The sequence below is a fragment of the Borostomias antarcticus genome (assembly GCF_949987555.1).
Source record: "Borostomias antarcticus genome assembly, chromosome: 10".
Classification (NCBI taxonomy): Eukaryota; Metazoa; Chordata; class Actinopteri; order Stomiiformes; family Stomiidae; genus Borostomias; species Borostomias antarcticus.
Window position 1 is genome coordinate 7,111,440 of NC_140243.1, and position 17,997 is coordinate 7,129,436.

A 17,997-nucleotide genomic window follows, 5' to 3' on the forward strand; every position below is an offset into this window, starting at 1 on the left:
AGAGAAATGAAAAGATACAATTCTAGTGCCGGGGTATTCTGGAGACAAAGTTGGTTACTGGCACCGACTCTTTGGTGTTTTATTATCATGGCGGGTTCAGGGATGAAGAGGGGGAACAGCTCGGGCCTGGTCCTTAAATAGCTGCAGGCAACATTTCCCAGCTCCCAAAGTTCCGGGGTGTGTCCTGACTGGTTACCCGCATAATAAAATCATCTATCCATTCATCTTCATCCGCTTATCCGGGGTCAGGTCGCGGAGGCAGCAGCTCCAGCAGGGGGCCCCAGACATCCCTTTCCCTGGCAGCATCGACCAGCTCTGCCTGGGGAATCTTTAGCCGCTCCCAGGCTAGTGCGGAGATGTAGTCCCGCCATCTAGTCCTGGGTCTACCCCGCGGCCTCCTCCCAGCCGGACACGCCTGGAACACCTCCTTAGGGAGGCACCCAGGAGGCATCCTCACTAGATGCCCGAACCACCTCAACTGGCTCCTTTCGACACAAAGGAGCAGCGGCTCTACTCCGAGTCTCTCCCGGATGACTGAACTTCTCACCCGATCTCTCAGGGAGACCCCAGCCACCCTCCGGAGAAAACTCATTTCGGCTGCTTGTATCCATGATCTTGTTCTTTCAGTCATGACCCATCCTTCATGACCATAGGTGAGGGTGGGGAAGAAGATAGACCGGTAGATCGAGAGCTTTGCCTTTTCGCTCAGCTCTCTATTCGTCACAACAGTGCGGTAAAGCGACCAGCTGCTCCGATTCTCCGGCCATGGTTCCCTCACTCATGAACAAGACCCCTAGATACTTGAACTCCTTCACTTGGGGTAAGGACTCATTTCCTACTCGGAGCAGACAGACAACCGGTTTCCTGCGGAAAACCATGGCCTCAGATTTAGAAGTGCTGATTCTCATCCCAGCCGCATCACACTCAGTTGCGAACCTATCCAGAGAGTGCTGGAGGTTGCAGGCCATCAGGACCACATCATCTGCAAATAGCAGCGACGCGATCCCCAGCTCACCGAACTGCAAACCCACCTCCTCACAGCTATGCCTCGATATCCTGTCCATGAAAATCACAAACAGGATTGGTGACAAAGCGCAGCCCTGGCGGAGGCCAACCCCCACCGGAAAGGAAGACGACTTACTGCCAAGGACACGGACACAGCTCTCGCTCAGGGTGTACAGGGATTGGATGGCCCTAAGTAGGGACCCCATCACCCCATACTCCCGCATAACTCTCCACAAGACCTCTCGAGGGACCCGGTCGTAAGCCTTCTCCAAGTCCACAAAACACATGTAGACAGGTTGGGCAAACTCCCAAGCCCCCTCCAAGATCCTTGTGAGAGTGAAGAGCTGGTCGGTGGTTCCACGACCAGGACGAAATCAGCATTGTTCCTCTTCGATCTGAGGTTCGACTATCAGCCGGACCCTCCTTTCCAGCACCTTGGAGTACACTTTCTCCGAGAGAAATGTGATGCCTCTATAATTGGCACATACCCTCTGGTCCCCTTTTTTGAATATTGGGACCACCACCCCAGTCTGCCACTCCTTTGGCACTGACCCGGACTTCCACGCAATGTTAAAGAGGTATGTCAACCAAGACAGCTCCTCAACACCCAGCACCTTCAGCATTTCTGGACGGATCTCATCAGTCCCTGGGGCTTTGCCATTGTGGAGTTGTTTGACTACCGCAGTGACCTCCTCCAGGGAAATTGACGATGACCCCCCATCATCTTCCGGCTCTGCCTTGATCGTAGAGGGTGGATTAGTCGGGTTCAGGAGTTCCTCAAAGTGCTCCTTCCAATGCTCAACAACCTCCTCAGTTGAGGTCAGCAGTGTCCCTTCCTTGCTGTATACAGCTTGGATGGTCCGCCGCTTTCCCTTCCTGAGGTGTCTGATGGTCTTCCAGAAACACTTTGGTGCCGACCGAGTCCTTCTCCATGGTTTCTCCGAACTCCTCCCACACCCGCTGCTTTGCCTTGGGCACGGCCGAAGCTGCAGCCCTCCGGGCCAGTTGATACCCTGCAACTGCTTCTGGAGTCCCCCGGGCTAACATAACCCGGAAGGCCTCCTTCTTCAGCCGGGCGGCTTCCCTGACCACCGCTGTCCACCACGGTGTCCGAGGGTTACCGCCCCTTGAGGTACCTATGGCCCTCAGACCGCAGCTCCCAGCCGCAGCTTCACCAATGGAGGCCTTGAACACTGACCACTCATGCTCGATGTCCCCAAACTCCACAGGGATGCCTGAGAAGCTCCGCCGGAGGTGGCAATTGAAATCTCTCCGGACAGGCTCTTCCTCCAGATCTTCCCAGTTCACCCTCACTACACGGTTGAGTTTTCCAGGTCTGTCCAGAGGTTTCCCCCGCCATCGAAACCAGCTCACCACCAGATGGTGATCAGTGGACAGCTCTGCCCCTCTCTTCACCCGAGTATCCAAAACACATGGCCTCAGATCAGATGATATGATAACAAAATCAATCATTGACCTTCAGCCTAAGGTGTTCTGATGCCAGGTGTACTTGTGGGCATCCTTGTGTTCGAACATGGTGTTTGGTATGGACAAACTGTGACTAGCACAGAAGTCCAACAACAAAACACCACTCGGGTTCAGATCCAGGTGGCCATGCCTCCCAATCACGCCCCTCCAAGTTTCTCCATCATTGCCCACGTGTGCATTGAAGTCCCCCAATAGGACAGTGGAGTCCCCTGCAGGAGCCACAAATAGGACTCCACTTAGGGTCTGCAGGAAGGCCGAATACTCCGAACTGCTGTTCGGTGCATAAGCACAAACCACAGTCAGAGTCCTCCCCCCCCCACAGTCCTAAGGCGCAGGGAGGCGACCCTCTCGTCCACTGGGGTGAACTCCAGCACAGAGGCGCTCAGCTGGGGCTAGCTAGTATAGCCACACCTGCCTTACGCCTCATACCGCGAGCAACTCCGGAGAAGAACAGGGTCCAACCCCTATCCAGGAGTTTGGTTCCGGTTCCGGTGCCGGTGCCGTGCGTGGAGATTAGCTCCACCAGGTGTAATTGGTATCACTCCACCTCCCTCACAAGCTCCGGCTCCTTCCCCCCCAGCGAGGTCACATTCCATGTCCCCAGAGCCAGCCTTTGCCGCCCGGGTCCGGTCCGTCAGTGCCCACCGCTTTCACTGCCACCTAGTTGGCAGCGCACCTGACCCCGACAGTTCCTCCCACGGGTGGTGGGTCCACGGGATGGAGGATGAGATGATCTCTCCACGTCGCTTTTTCGGGCTTGGCCTGGGCTCCGTGGTAAGCCTGGCCACCAGGCGCTCGCAGGCGGGCCCTCCGTCTGGGCCTGGCTCCAGACGAGGGCCCCGGGCTTCCTCTGGGCCGGGTCTCTCTTCCTCTTTTGTTGTCATCCTTCCAGGGTTTTTTCCTGTAACCCCAGGTAGGGGGGCTAGGGGGGTACTACCACTTGCCCAAGGTGGACCCCCAGACTAGTGGAGGGAAGGGGGTGTCTTACTTCTCCATTCTAGTTTGCACTGAAACTAGCCACTGCCCATACAATAATATCAGTCAGAGTAAAATTAATGACTGCATGGTGGTGAGAATGGCCGCTAACCAAGGTTGGTCACTAAGGTTAACTAAGGTTGGTCACATGTCAGTGACAATGATGGGACTGTGTCACATTTTTTCTGTTGATGTCCTCTATCATTTTGACATGGCATATGAAGAGTGAAGTCCTTGATGTCCCTGCAGTACTCCTGCCAGTATTCCTTGAAGATTCATGAATGGGTCTCAGCTTCTATTCCTATCACTCATGGAACACATTTCCTCATTCCCTCTCCAAGTGCGTTTCTAGCCCAAAGTGTCCTCTGTCTCAGCTATGCCAACCCCGCCCATAATCACTGTTCAGTCAGACATGCCATTCAGCTAAATGGTGTACTGTAACTCAGGTCATAAAAGGTCTCCACCCCCACAGTGAGTTTCACCGGAGCAACATGAATGGCAGTACTGCTGCCCTTCTCCTGACCCTGTGGTTATAGGTTGGTCAATAAACACACAGTGTGCTTTTCGCCACAGTTAAACAGACACCATAACCTCTGCCCCCTAGTCAAGGACACAGGACAATAGAGGATCACTGGGGTGGGGACATCAGAGCTGTCAAAGCAGCCAACTGGTTGAATATGAAACTCTCTTATCAGTAGGTGCTCAGCTAGACAACATAGGCAAGAGGATGAGGACATGCAGTAGTAGCATGCTGGAGCTGTGGCACTTCCCTATTCTGTTTTACAGATACCAACCCCCCCCCCCCCCCCCCCCCCAGCCCCTAGTGATCCCCTGTCCCGTGACATCCCCTCAGAGGAAGCTCTACTATGGCAACCATTGTCTTTGTAAGTATGGAGGTATTCTTTTCCCTGTTTACCACAGACACGCGCCACACCTACAAGTGAAGATATTTAGCATATACTGCTACACTGTAATTGTGTTGTATGCATACATGAGAGACGCAAACTGCGGTGGGGCTCATCTTTACAGTGGGAGGGAGACCTGTTTGTGGTATCAACTGAACAGCCTCTGCCACCATTATACTGTAAGCAGGCTCCCACCTCCCCTGTTTGTGAGTGGTGTCTGTGCTGGTGGCATGGCGGCTCCCGTCAGGCAATGTGTAATGGAAAACTACCCCAGCTCCCATGGCAGCCATACTAAGCTCTCTATCAATGAGTCTGACCCTGGCAGAGATAAGGCAATCTCCTCTCCTCTCTCTCTTTCTCTCTCTCAGTCCCCCGGTTGTGTTTGTCCTTAAGGAAGACAGGGACCTTTATCAGAGAAGTCTGGGTCAGACAGTGAGAAACCGGTGACTCGCTCACAGGGTGATTTAGGAGCCATTACTATTGGGAGGAAACTTATTAATGTAAATACTAAATCAAAATCTCTACTTCCTTCTCGTTTTCTCTGGTGTGACTGCCAGACACATCACTTATATACTTCTCCTCCCCTTTACAGGTTGCTGTAATGTTGGGATCTTGTTTTATTGACTGCCTGAGTGGAGCTGAATATAACTTAGGCAAGAGTACCTTTAGTGTGGCAGCCAACAAGTTTGTATCAATAAATGTATGAGTTTATGGTTGTGAGGTTTATCTTGGAATCTGTCCAATTTCATGTTACTTTGCTCAGTCAATTGGGCAGCAGACCTGATACATTCAAATACAAATCCAAGCTGTGGCGTGGTGTGTTATGTACATGATATAGCTTTAATGAATGATCCTGGGGGTGAGATATATTGACATTTGCATTTGCGTTATATTGCATATTTGACATTTGTATGGTTGTTATATAGGCTACACTAGATATAGTGGCCTTTATACATTAGATAGTCATTCAGGTGCCGGATGTAGTAAGTAATTAAACACATTAAATGACTACAGTTACTGATCTCAAGAAGTGACTTCATAAATATTTTAGTAGCAATCTCAAATACCTGCAGATACTTGCCTGCAGGCTAGTTGAATATTAACTGACACTGATAATTAAGCATTCAGGACAAATTAACCATTTAGTCAGTTTAGTGAGCAATTTTTTTACATGACATTGCAAGTGTTTAGGTTTACAAGATATGCAGTACATGTTGGTCATGACTAAACTGGTGCTGAGTTGATAGCCTAGGCTATAAGTTGGCCTAGTTCATGTGATTATAAGTAGTTAAATGATGTGTCATGTCCATGACAGTACTGACACAGTCATAAAAGGCAGTTCAAATGAAGAGCAATTGTGACTGGAGAAGTTGTTTCGACACAGTGGTGATAAGTAACTACATAATGCGATGCTGTGTGTGAAGCAAAGGGAGGTGAAGTTTAATGCAGGCGCTAGTGATGAATAACCTTGCGTCTGTGTGGCAACCAGGCCCAAATGCACGATTGCTCTACTTGTTGCAGGAGTCTGTGTGCCCCCTACAGGCACCTTAGAGCATGACATTTCCTCTGCAGGACAACTGGAGCCCCAAAGAAGATCACGTCATACTGTAGCATATATAATACATGTTCCTGGATTGTCAATCCTGACTGAGAGCATTTTTAAGATAGTATCTTAAAATAAATTATACTTAATTAATGTAATATAAATAATAATTTAATAGAGAGCAAGGAAAATCAATGATTTTACAACTGATTATTCAGCATCCACAATAACAGATATGGTGAAGGTACAGTAGGACAAGGTTAAATGACTCTATTCCACTGAAGAGACTATTGAGTATGAGGTAGGCTACCCTTAGTGAGTAAAAGTCAACGTCTCCTTGACATTTCATGTGTACAGTAAACATACTGACCTGTGTATGTAAATGTGTGTAGCCTATGGCTCATGTAAGTGGACTACATACTACCATCAAACACCAAAGAGCCACCCATGGGGGCTATAGTGGCTCTGAGATTTCTACTGTCCTGCTCCACTCAACAAGCAGGGTTGTGTGTCTCTTATTTCAAGGTTAGGGGGAAATAAATTAATGCATTTTGTCTGCCATTTTGAAAAGACTATCATAGAGTCAGATGTCAGAAGAATTAAATTAAGTAGTGTTAAGATTATGATGTATCTTCTCAGTTCTCACCATCAACTTGCCCAGGGACTGCGGGTGAAAATATGCTTATATGGCTAAATCTGGCACATTTAGTATTTATTAATGTGCGTGATACCTTTTTAAAGAAATACAATTCAAACTTCAAGTGTAAAAACCCAAACTAAGGGTAATACTAAACCTAATATTCAGGTAACAGTAACAGTGTTCTGTGTGATTGTTTGTACCCACTGGGCAGTAGGTAGCGAGCATTCATCTGTGCATATCTTTCAACCCATTCCACTCTATTTTTTTTGTGTTGAATTGAATTGATTGAATTGAAACCTTTATTGCCCCAGAGGGGAATTTGTTTAGCACACGTCAAGCATACAGAAAACATTAAAATGTACGCCCATCATCAACACCACAATGTCACCAACCACCATCATCGTCATCACCATCCTCACCAACACCATCGCATCAACCTCATCATCACTGCAACAGGCATCAACAGCTGTTCAATAATGTAATGCTTCTTGGCACAAAAGAAGTGCTGGCTCGTTTTGTCCTTGTTTTGGGCATTCTAAACCTGCGTCCAGAGGGGAGTAGGGGGAACTCTGAGAAGAGTGGATGGGAAGGATCGTCCAGTATTCGTCTGGCAAGGTTGATGGTATATTGATCAGAGAGCAGTGTTGCATAATTTGTATTATTACTTTACTTTCTACTTATTAAGCAGCACACAATAATAAATTACTGTGTAAAGTCTTTGGCAGTGTGGCACATATAGACGGTAGGGGACATAGACCTGACTGTTCGAGGGCTGTGGCTCACACACAGTCCATCATAAAACAAGTGATGAGTCATCCTTGTTGCCCGGCAACCTTCAGAGGTGCAGGCTGTTCAATTATCTATGCCAGACAGTGTTCTCCAGACACAGACCAGAATGACAAGAGCCAAGCACATTTAGTCTGATTGTTCAGCACGTCGGCATTGGAAATGAGGGAAACCTCAATTTCCCCACGAGTTTAAATAAAGGTTTGAAATGAAATGAAATTGTTTCCACAGATTAAGTCAGTTTTATCAAAGCTATAGGCATAGTCTCATTTCACTGGTTGCTTTAATAGGCTATAAGTTGGTGAGATAAGAAAATGCTTAGCAGACATTTTCTGCTGAACAGATTCATTTCACTATAAGTTAGTGGCATCATCAGGCAATGACCTTGGGTTGGGACAAAAAACATTTTGGGACCTATCTGATGAATAGGGTGGAATGCAATAGGGCCTAGCAAAATGCAAACCCAAAATCATTCAAGTGCGGCATGGTGGTAGGCTACTCTTCAGTCCGGTCCCTGACCAGGACTTGGACTGAGCACTTGGACCCCGGGTGCCATGCCCACTGCTCCTGGCTGCCCCTGGAGGACAGCTTGGATGAGATAAGTGCAGGGAACAATTTTACAGCTCAAGAAAAAGCATGTGCTGTGTGCTGTGCGCTCACGCGTGTTGGCTACTGTGTGTGTCACTGTGTGGTGAATAAAAAGACCTGATGTCCTGGATTTAGCATAGCTGACTTTTCTAAAGGTGTTATTTGCCTCTGTAACGAATCCCTATTATTTGGAGAATAGCGTATTTGAGGCAGTAGCCTTCTATTTGAGGAGTAGCCTAGGCATGGATGTGGGAGTAGGTAAGTAGGTAAAAGTCTCAAAGAAAACTTTGCAAATTGCGCCATCTTGTGACCAGAGAGCATGGATGTCATTTTGCGGTCTTCCGGCAATTCACGCAACATCCGGTTGTGCAGCAGCCATTTTGTCTGTTCATGCAAGTCCACCCCTGACGGTCACGAACTGCAGTTCCACCTTAGAAAACAATTCGAAATATAGTCTCAATATCGCTGTATTTATACTATGTCGTTGTTGAAAACGACCGAAAATTTGTAGTTTTATTTAATAACTTCGAAGAGGATTTTCCCTTCGAAATAGATCCCCTATTTTGCGGTGCGCGCGCGTTTAGGTGATGTCGTGCGAGGAAAGCTACTTGGCTATCAGACGGTATCTGACTGATGAGCGGGAGCCCTACGCTCCAGGGACGCATGGCAATACCAAAAGAAAAATACGCAAAGCAGCAACATGTTATGTCGTGCGAAATGGGACACTCTACTATCAAAGGCGACAGAGAGGCCTGGATGAATTCACAGAGTTGGAAGTGGTACTACAGGACGGACGAAGGAAGGAACTTATCGATCAGGCACACATCACTGCCGGAGGAGAGCACCTCAACCAGCATCTAACTTGGGAATCCATTTCTCAAAAGTACTGGTGGAGAGGTAGGTTTAATACTGTGCCTAACAGAGAAACACCCAGATAACCAGATACTTGCCACAAACGTACACTGCTGTTTCTGTTTGTCAAAATAAACTACGCCACCCATAGGCAACAAAATACAATGGCGCCCTCTTACGCTACTTGTTATGGTCACACATCATCTCACTAGCTAGGTAGCTAGCTGTATATGTCATTGGTGTGGCACCGGGTGCTGTGTACTTATGTTCAATTTCAACTGGTGAGAGCAGCTAGCTATCCTTTGTAATAAGGAATTAACTATGACTTATTATTTATTAGGATCTTGAATTGTTCCTGAAGTTTCTCTGCTGTTCCAGGGATTCTGAAGCAGGTGAAGGACTCCATCAAAGAGTGCAGCCAGTGCCAGACCCGGCTGGATCGCAGAGGCTTGGCAGATGACGGCACAGGACCCCGACCAGTGGGACGGCCAGGCCGACGCAAGGCAGTGGTCCACCTCAGCGATGAGGAGGAAGAGGAAGAGGAGGACGAGGAGGGAGACGAGGAGACAGATTCTCTCAACTCTTGTCACCGGAAGTCCCGGAATTCCAAAACAGTGGCCAAGCATGAACTGGTCTTTGTAAGTACTACATACACTGTCATGCCATGTCAATTCCGATGTGCGGAGACACCTTGCTCACAAAGAAGATTCACCCAGGAGGAGGCTCGGTCTTCTGGCCCCTGTGAATCCCTCAAACGTGGGAATCTTATTTCTGCATAATTTCTGCTAGTGGTGGACTGCATCCGCACTCTTTAAGCATTTCATTGTATTTGTATCTTGTACATATGACACACAAAGATCCTTGATTTACCCATCAGAAAGGGGGGGGGGGGGCTGTCGTTTGCTTACCCTATTGTCATTTTGCAAAGATCCTCTTTCTCTATGCTACCCTGTAGGTGGACAGCAAGGGGGTGGTGCAGCAGTACCTGCCCAAACACGGGCAGACCATGCTGGACAAACTCAATGAGCAGCGCGTCAGCAACACGTTCTGTGACATTACCCTGCTGATCGAGGGAGAGACGTACCGGGCGCACAAGGCGGTGCTGGCAGCCTGCAGTGACTACTTCAATGAGCTCTTCGTGGAGAAAGGGGCTGTGTCCACCCATGAGGCTGTGGTGGACCTCTCAGGTGAGAGCAGGCAGGCCAGCTATGGAGCTGTTCTCTCAGGGGAGAGGGTACCAGATGAGAGGGTACCAGCTACTCTGTAGGCTGTAACAGCTCTGATAGTATTAAAGGGTGGTAGAATGGAGGAATGATGCAGTGCAATGAGAAAATGCACAGTCATTGACATCTTGCTTATCTCTCTCCCTGTCTCTCCCTCTCTGTCTCTCCCTCTCTGTCTCTCTCTCTCTGTCTCTCTCTCTCTGTCTCTCTCTCTCTCTCTCTCTGTCTCTCCCTCTCTGTCTCTCCCTCTCTCTCGCTCTCTCTGTCTCTCCCTCTCTCTCTCTCTCTCTCTCTCTGTCTCTCCCTCTGTCTCTCCCTCTCTCTCTCTCTCTCTCTGTCTCTCCCTCTCTGTCTCTCCCTCTCTGTCTCTCCCTCTCTGTCTCTCTCTCTCTGTCTCTCCCTCTCTGTCTCTCCCTCTCTGTCTCTCCCTCTCTGTCTCTCCCTCTCTGTCTCTCTCTCTCTCTCTCTCTCTCTCTCTCTCCGTCTCTCCCTCTCTCTCTCTCTCTCTCTCTCTCTCTCTCTCTCTCTTTCTCTCTCTCTCTCTCTCTCAGGTTTCACCAAGGCCAGTTTTCTGCCTCTGCTGGACTTCGCCTACACCTCCAACCTCACCTTCAACTTCTGCGTGATGGCGGAGGTGGCCACGCTGGCGCGACACCTGCTGATGTCCGAGGTGCTGCAGATCTGCGAGTCCGTACACAAGCAGGTGGAGGAGCAGAAGCTCATGGTCTACCAGAGGGGGGACATCCACACCGTTGTGTCCAACCAACCGGCGTCTGCACAGGCCTTCATTGAGGACTCCGGGGCCTATGTGCTGACCATCCAGAGTGATGGCCAGGCCATGGTCACCCATACCGGGGTGGCTGAGGGGAACGAGACCCTGGCGGTGGTGGCCCAGGCTCTGGAGAGCGAAGGGCGGCACGTGGCTATGGTAACCCACTGCGGGGAGGTCGTCCCCGGGGAGTCGGTGACTCTGGTCACCCACAGTGGACAGACGAGGCCGGGGGAGTCCGTGACCCTCATCTCCCATGACGGAGAGGCCGGGGAGGATGAGACCATGACCGTGGTGACTCACAGTGGGCAGGCCGGAGCCAGCGAGTCCCTGGCCGTGGTGTCGGCCTGCCTGGCCATGGAGCAGCCTCAGGACGGGGACGGACCCATGGAGCCCGGTGCCTTCCTCATCAACGTCGACCCGGGGACAGCGGCCGCCCCGACCGAGGGGGTCCAACTGCCGGCCGCAGCGCCCCCTGTAGTCCAGGAGGAGGCAGCACAGACGGTGTCCGCGGAGGAGGCGTCAGCGCAACAGAGGACGGAGCCGGCGCCCCCGGCCGAGCCGGCCGTTGCAGAAACGCCCAAGCGGAAGCGCGGACGTCCGGCCAAGGTGAAGCAGCAGCCGGAGGTGGTGGTGGAGGAGCTAGTGGTGCCAGCTGTGAAGGAGCCTGTCACCACGCCGGTAGTGGAGGAGCTGGGAGACGCAGCAGGAGGAGAAGGAGGCCCCTATAAGAGGCGTCTGAGGCAACGCTCGGTGGGGGAGGGGGGCTACGTCCGCCTACATATGGGACTGGAGGAGGAGGAGCAGGACAAGAAGCCTCTGACCCCACAGCGTGCCAACCCCCCAAAGGTAAGTAAAACAAAACAATGGGATTGTGACACATCCATGAGTCGTCTCGCAAGGTTCTGCTTGCCCCTGAAGAGTGTAACACAAGTACCAGCAGAGGAGTAACTATGTAACACAAGTACCAGCATAGGAGTAACTATGCAACACAAGTACCAGCAGAGGAGTGACTCTGTAACACAAGTATTAGCAGAGGAGTAACTATGTAACACAAGTACTAGCAGAGGAGTAACTATAACACAAGTACTAGCAGAGGAGTAACTATGTAACACAAGTTCCAGCAGAGGAGTGACTCTGTAACACAAGTACTAGCAGAGGAGTAACTATGTAACACAAGTACTAGCAGAGGAGTAACTATGTAACACAAGTACTAGCAGAGGAGTCACCAACTCTGCGTGTTTGTTCCCAGGTGGGCCAGAGGCCGGTGAAGAGGGGCCGGCCTCCCAAGGGGAGGATAGAGGAAGAGGAGGAGGAGGAGGCGACGGGGCCGGGGGCTGCCACCGAGCCGGACACCAGCCAAGGGGAGGGGGGTGGGGCTCCGGGGCCCGAGGAGCACGGGACAGAAGGGCCCCTGGCAGAGGCGGAGCCTGGGGCCGAGCCCGGGCAGGCGGCGGCCAAGGCGGAGAGCGCGGTAGACGGGGAGCACACCTGCCCGGAGTGCGGCATGTCCTTCCAGCGGCGCTACGCCCTCATCATGCACACGCTGAAGCACGAGAAGGCACGAGGGTACAAGTGCAGCGTAAGTAGAGGCGCTCACCACCGGTTTGAGGGGCTGAAGACACCAATATGGCAGATTTATTTATTTAACTCTTAAATAGTCAGTAAGGTGTTGATCACACCGAGACACGTAGCTAGAGACACGGACACTTCAAAACCGCCAACAAAGAAGCTCGGGCAAAACAGCATGGTGCGTCTGTGGTGTGTGTAGATAGCTAGACTAGTTAGCCAGGTTCACCAAACTCTGGAACACGGCTGTTATTTGGACCACGTAATGGGAATCTACATGGTTACTTTCTTGCCTGAAAACTAAATAAAGTGACATTAACAGTTGTAGAGGCAATGATTTGATTGGCTGCCTGGGCCTAAGGCATGTTGCAGAGAGATAAAATCAGACTGCAATTGGGAGTCAGCATTTGCATCTCTGTTGGATGCTTAGAGCAGACGAGGATCCATAGTTATTTACCCTTAATTTGCCCCATATTACTCCTTTTCACTAACCGTAGTAACTTTCAGGATGTCTCCAAATGTTGTTTACATTCTGCAGAAGTGACATCTGCACCTTCCTTGCGTATTCTCTCTTCAGAAGAGTCCAGCCTATGATCTCTGTTGGATGTTAATGTTGGCCAACTGAAAGCAGGGCCCCTTCGCAACATCCCATGACGTTTCTTCAAAACAGCTCAGATTTGTTTGAAACATAGAATTTGGAACGTTCACATTTCTGAAAAGTTACCCTTTCGGAGACGCTGTTTTCAGCCCACAGCTACGTGGCGCAGAATACCTCCAGGGCATTGTGACACCCCCCCCCCCCCTTCCCCCACACGCAGCTCTGCAGTAAGGAGTTCCAGTACGGCGCCTCGCTCCGCGCCCACTTGGCTCGCCACAAGCAGCAGAAGAGCCAGCGGCCGCCCGCCGCCAGGCTCGCCGGGGAGGACGAGGCACCGGAGGGCGACAGCGGCGGCTCGACCGTCGCGCGCACCAAGAGGGAGTTTGTGTGCGACATCTGCGGGAAGACCCTGCCCAAGCTCTACTCGCTGCGCATCCACATGCTCAACCACACGGGCGTCCGGCCGCATGCCTGCAGGGTTTGCGGGAAGACCTTCGCCCACAAGCACAGCCTGAAGATGCACCGGGTCCTGCACAACGCCGCCAAGCAGTTCCACTGCACCCTGTGTGACAAGTCCTTCGTCAGCAAGCGGAGCCTGGAGGAGCACACCAGCATCCACACAGGTCTGTCCGGCCAGCGCTCTGAGCTATTATCATCCCTTCTTTTTCAGCAGGGAGACACGTTGAAAGGAAAGTCTCTTTTTCAAGTCTAGCTCTGCGTTAGGGTACAAGTTCGCCCCCTTAGCGAGGTCCCTAGTGAGTTGTGCAGGTCAGAGCGTTCTAGACTGGAATGTCCCATTTCGCAGTATGTCTCAATAACAAGATTAATATCTACAGTACTCACGTAAGTTCCAAGAAAACCATTAGCCTTATGTGATGCACACAGTGTGTTTGAAGATCTGCATATAAAAGGTGATGAACCAGTGGGGCTGGGGGCTGGACATCAGAACATTGTGACCTGTGTTTTGTACTATCAGAAATGACCAACGTAACGTGTACTAACTGTGCGTCTTGTGTGTGCCCTCTCCACAGGGGAGTCCAAATACCTATGCACTCAGTGTGGGAGGTCGTTCCACAGAGCCTCAGGACTGAGCAAGCACTTGAAGAGACACCAGCCCAAACCCGACGTCCGGGGGTTCTCCTGTGATCAGTGAGTGTGGGGGTTCTCCTGTGATCAGTGAGTGTGGGGGTTCTCCTGTGATCAGTGAGTGTGGGGGTTCTCCTGTGATCAGTGAGTGTGGGGGTTCTCCTGTGATCAATGAGTGTGGGGGTTCTCCTGTGATCAGTGAGTGTGGGGGTTCTCCTGTGATCAGTGAGTGTGGGGGCTCTCATGTGATCAGTGAATGTGGGGGTTCTCCTGTGATCAGTGAGTGTGGGGGTTCTCCTGTGATCAGTGAATGTGGGGGTTCTCCTGTGATCAGTGAGTGTGGGGGTTCTCCTGTGATCAGTGAGTGTGGGGGTTCTCCTGTGATCAGTGAGTGTAGGGGTTCTCCTGTGATCAGTGAGTGTGGGGGTTCTCCTGTGATCAGTGAGTGTGGGGGTTCTCCTGTGATCAGTGAGTGTGGGGGTTCTCCTGTGATCAGTGAGTGTGGGGGTTCTCCTGTGATCAGTGAGTGTGGGGGTTCTCTGTCTAGATTCCGTCCCGTGTTTGTGTGACCTTTGTGGATCCTGTGTTCATGCGTCTGTGAGTCTGCGTGCATGCATCTGTGTGTGTGTGTGTGTGTGTGTGTGTGTGTGTGTGTGTGCGCGTGCTTGCGTGCTTGTCTCTGTGTGTGTTTGTATGTGTGTGCGTGTTTGTGTGTGTGTGCGCGCGTGCGAGCTGAAGGCTGGCTGCACTCTGTCCTCACCATGCTGCTCCCCTGTGTTCCAGCTGTGACAAGAGCTTCTATGAGGCCAAGGACCTCCAGCAGCACATGAACAAGCACATGGGCCTGAAGCCCTTCCAGTGCCAGGTGTGTGGGAAGTGCTACAGCTGGAAGAAGGACTGGTACTCTCACGTCAAGTCCCACAGCGTGGCAGAGCCCTACAAGTATGTGTCCAGTGTGCAGTCGACACATCACTTAACACTTACACACACGCAACACACACACGCGCACACACACACACACACACATACACACACACACACACACACACGCAGCACCCAGGCACTCTTATCTCACTGCATCAGGTCTAGATACGGTATATGTATCTCTGGATAATGTTCAGGCCCCTGTATTAACCTGTGTGTGTGTGCGTGTGTGTTAAGTGATGTGTCGACTGCACACAAACACACACACACACACACACACACACACACACACACACACACACACACACAGGCAGCACCCAGGCACTCTTATCTCACTGCATCAGGTCTAGATACGGTATATGTATCTGAATAATGTTCAGGCCCCTGTATTAACCTGTGTGTGTGTGTGTGTGTGTGTGTGTGTGTGTGTGTGTGTGTGTGTGTGTGTGTGTGTGTGTGTGTGTGTGTGTGTGTGTGTGCGTGTGCAGGTGTAACGTGTGTGGGAAGGAGTTCTTCGAGAAGGCCTTGTTCAGGAGGCATGTGAAGAAGGCCACCCACGGGAAGAAGGGCCGGGTGAAGCAGAACCTGGAGAGGGAGTGTGAGCACTGCGGCAGGAAGTTCACCCAGCTCCGGGAGTACAGACGCCACATGAACAACCACCAGGGTGAGGCTGCCACAACACCGGCGCGCCATCAGCGCTCTGGTTCAGCAGCACCGTGCGTCAGGAGGGGAGAGTGTACGGGTCTGATCGAAGTAGCCGTGTCTGTAATCCCCCATAAAGTGTGACGATCATGATGTAACAGCAAATTTGCATGTTATTTGCGTGCCCATCACACTTTTGGGGGTCGCAGAAACGCCAGCGATCTCTATCAAGTTCTTGCCCACCAAACAATTATCTTTTTTTTTTACTTTGTATGCGCAGGGTGGACTGATGGATAACATTAAAGCATTATGGAACGAGAAGCAGTGGGATGGCACGGATATCGCCATGGCTAGCGGGAGTGGTTAGGCACGATGCGCAGCGGAGTGCCGTTACACCCCGCTACCTGTGGCGATATCCGTGACATCCCACGGCTTCGAGTTCCATAATGCTTTTATACAACGGTTGACACATTTATCCGTCAATATTTCAAAAAGAAAGACAATACGAACTTTAAAATGTATTTTTAATGGAACTATTTGTTAATCATTTGTGGATACTTCCGCTGAAAAAGGGAACATTGCCAGGCAACGATAATACTACAGCACATCTTTGTAAACATTGATCTGGACACTGCCACGGCTACTAATAAGAGGTGGATTGATATTAAAGATGTGCGAACATTCTATTTTAGCGTGGGGATATCGTGGTTATCGCCACGGCTGGAATGCAAACTGACCAATAGAGACAATGGACAGGATCTATACCGTTGTATAAAAAACATTTTTTACAATTGATTAGAGTAAAGTTCCCTGGTCGTGACCGTGTTCTGCACCCGTCCTCTCCTCACAGGGGTGAAGCCCTTCGAGTGTCTGACGTGCGGCGTGGCCTGGGCCGACGCGCGCTCCCTGAAGCGCCACGTGCGCACCCACACGGGCGAGCGGCCCTACGTGTGCCCCATGTGCCAGGAGGCGCACATCGACGCCCGCACCCTCCGCAAGCACATGACCAAGTACCACGGCGACCAACTCCCGGGGAAGATCATGCTGGAGAAGGACACGCTCCAGTTCCACAACCAGGGCACCCAGGTGGAGCACGCCGTCAGCATCCTGGCCTCGGACCTGCCGCCGGAGCTGCAGCCGCCCGCCCCGCCCCCGGAGGAGGAGATCGAGACGGTGCTCATCACCGAGGAGACGGTGGAGGCCGTGGAGGCGGTCCAGGCGATGAGCGACGGCTCCGTGGCCACGCTGTCGGACCAGAGCATCATGCAGGTGGTGAACTACGTGCTAGCCCAGCAGGCGGTGATGCCGGCGGGGGTGAAGCTGGACGACAGCCCCGAGGTGATCCAGGCCGTGGAGGTGGAGGTGACCCATGAAGCGGAGGTGGAGTGACTCTCCACTCACTCACTGACTGACCACAGTGACCAGGCACTGCTCTGTATACATTTGGACAGAATGTAAAAAGAAAAATAAATGTGCATTTAATTTTTTTTACTGAAAAATGTACACATTTGAACCACAGGTGTTCAGTACTTGCTAAGCCTAACTGTAGGCTATGTATCTGTATTTATGTAAATAGTTAAAGTCCTGACAGCGTTTTGGATCACTGCGTTCATGAGTCCTCCATAAACTGAAACTCAGGATAAATGTTTTCTTAAATTGAACTTTAAAATTCAGATTAAAGGACACATATAGCTTTCATAGAAGCCATTTTGCATTTTCCCTCCATAGTTGGAATGATTGTGTTCAGGTTGGGAGCTCAGCTGTAGCATGTCTGGTCCTTATGCCCTGGCCACTGGCTGTCGTTTATGTATTACTCCTGGCTCTTGAAGCTGTGCTGAGTAACCTTTGCGAATAAAACTGAAAATATGATTTATAAGATGTTTCCAGCTGTGTTTTAGTGTTACAGTAGCATACAGCATGCTTGTGAGTTCATTTGAATGGTTTACAGTGTAATTGTGATTCTTTGTTATAACTTGTTAATAACTGAAAACAGCACTTGATAAGTAACATTTTATTTTTTGGTTTATATCAAAATAAGTACATTGCAACATATTTACAATACATTGTACAAAAAATATGAAACTGCAGGTGTTGATTCTGCTTAAACAATGTACTTTAACAAAAACACAGCATGACAGGAGTCATGTTAACATCTAGGTGATGCACTTTGGCTATTTGTGTGAATTTTAAGGTAAACTTTATGGCAACATTTAAACTTTATGACAACAAACATCGCAGTGGGAATAATGGCCAGTGAGTTGGATTAATGGATTCATTCCCATGAATACAAAGAGCCCTGTTTGTTCCATTATGGCTTTTAATAACCCAGACACTATTCTAAACAGACTTTTTGTCCTGTTGTGGAAAATCAAGTATTTGCTTTAGGGAAAAATACTAAAAAGCA

At 50.4% G+C, this 17,997-nt stretch overlaps 1 protein-coding gene across 1 annotated transcript; it reads left to right on the plus strand.

Annotated features, from left to right (window-relative positions):
- Positions 1-8,379: 8,379 nt before the first annotated feature.
- zbtb11 (zinc finger and BTB domain containing 11) lies at positions 8,380-17,437 on the plus strand. The gene is made up of 10 exons (XM_084444240.1): positions 8,380-8,827; positions 9,161-9,420; positions 9,738-9,969; positions 10,557-11,623; positions 12,027-12,356; positions 13,162-13,564; positions 13,973-14,090; positions 14,811-14,969; positions 15,440-15,615; positions 16,444-17,437. The coding sequence occupies exons 1-10, from the start codon at positions 8,518-8,520 to the stop codon at positions 16,980-16,982; spliced, it is 3,594 nt and encodes a 1,197-aa protein (XP_084300366.1). The 5' UTR covers positions 8,380-8,517; the 3' UTR covers positions 16,983-17,437.
- The last annotated feature ends 560 nt before the right edge of the window (positions 17,438-17,997 follow it).

Bases quoted from the DNA above. Each gene is read 5' to 3' on its own strand.
- zbtb11 (XM_084444240.1), top strand. From the start codon at position 8,518: ATGTCGTGCGAGGAAAGCTACTTGGCTATCAGACGGTATCTGACTGAT. The intron at 9,421-9,737 runs GTAAGTACTACA...GCTACCCTGTAG, and splicing joins CCAAGCATGAACTGGTCTTT to GTGGACAGCAAGGGGGTGGT. The intron at 9,970-10,556 runs GTGAGAGCAGGC...TCTCTCTCTCAG, and splicing joins GGCTGTGGTGGACCTCTCAG to GTTTCACCAAGGCCAGTTTT.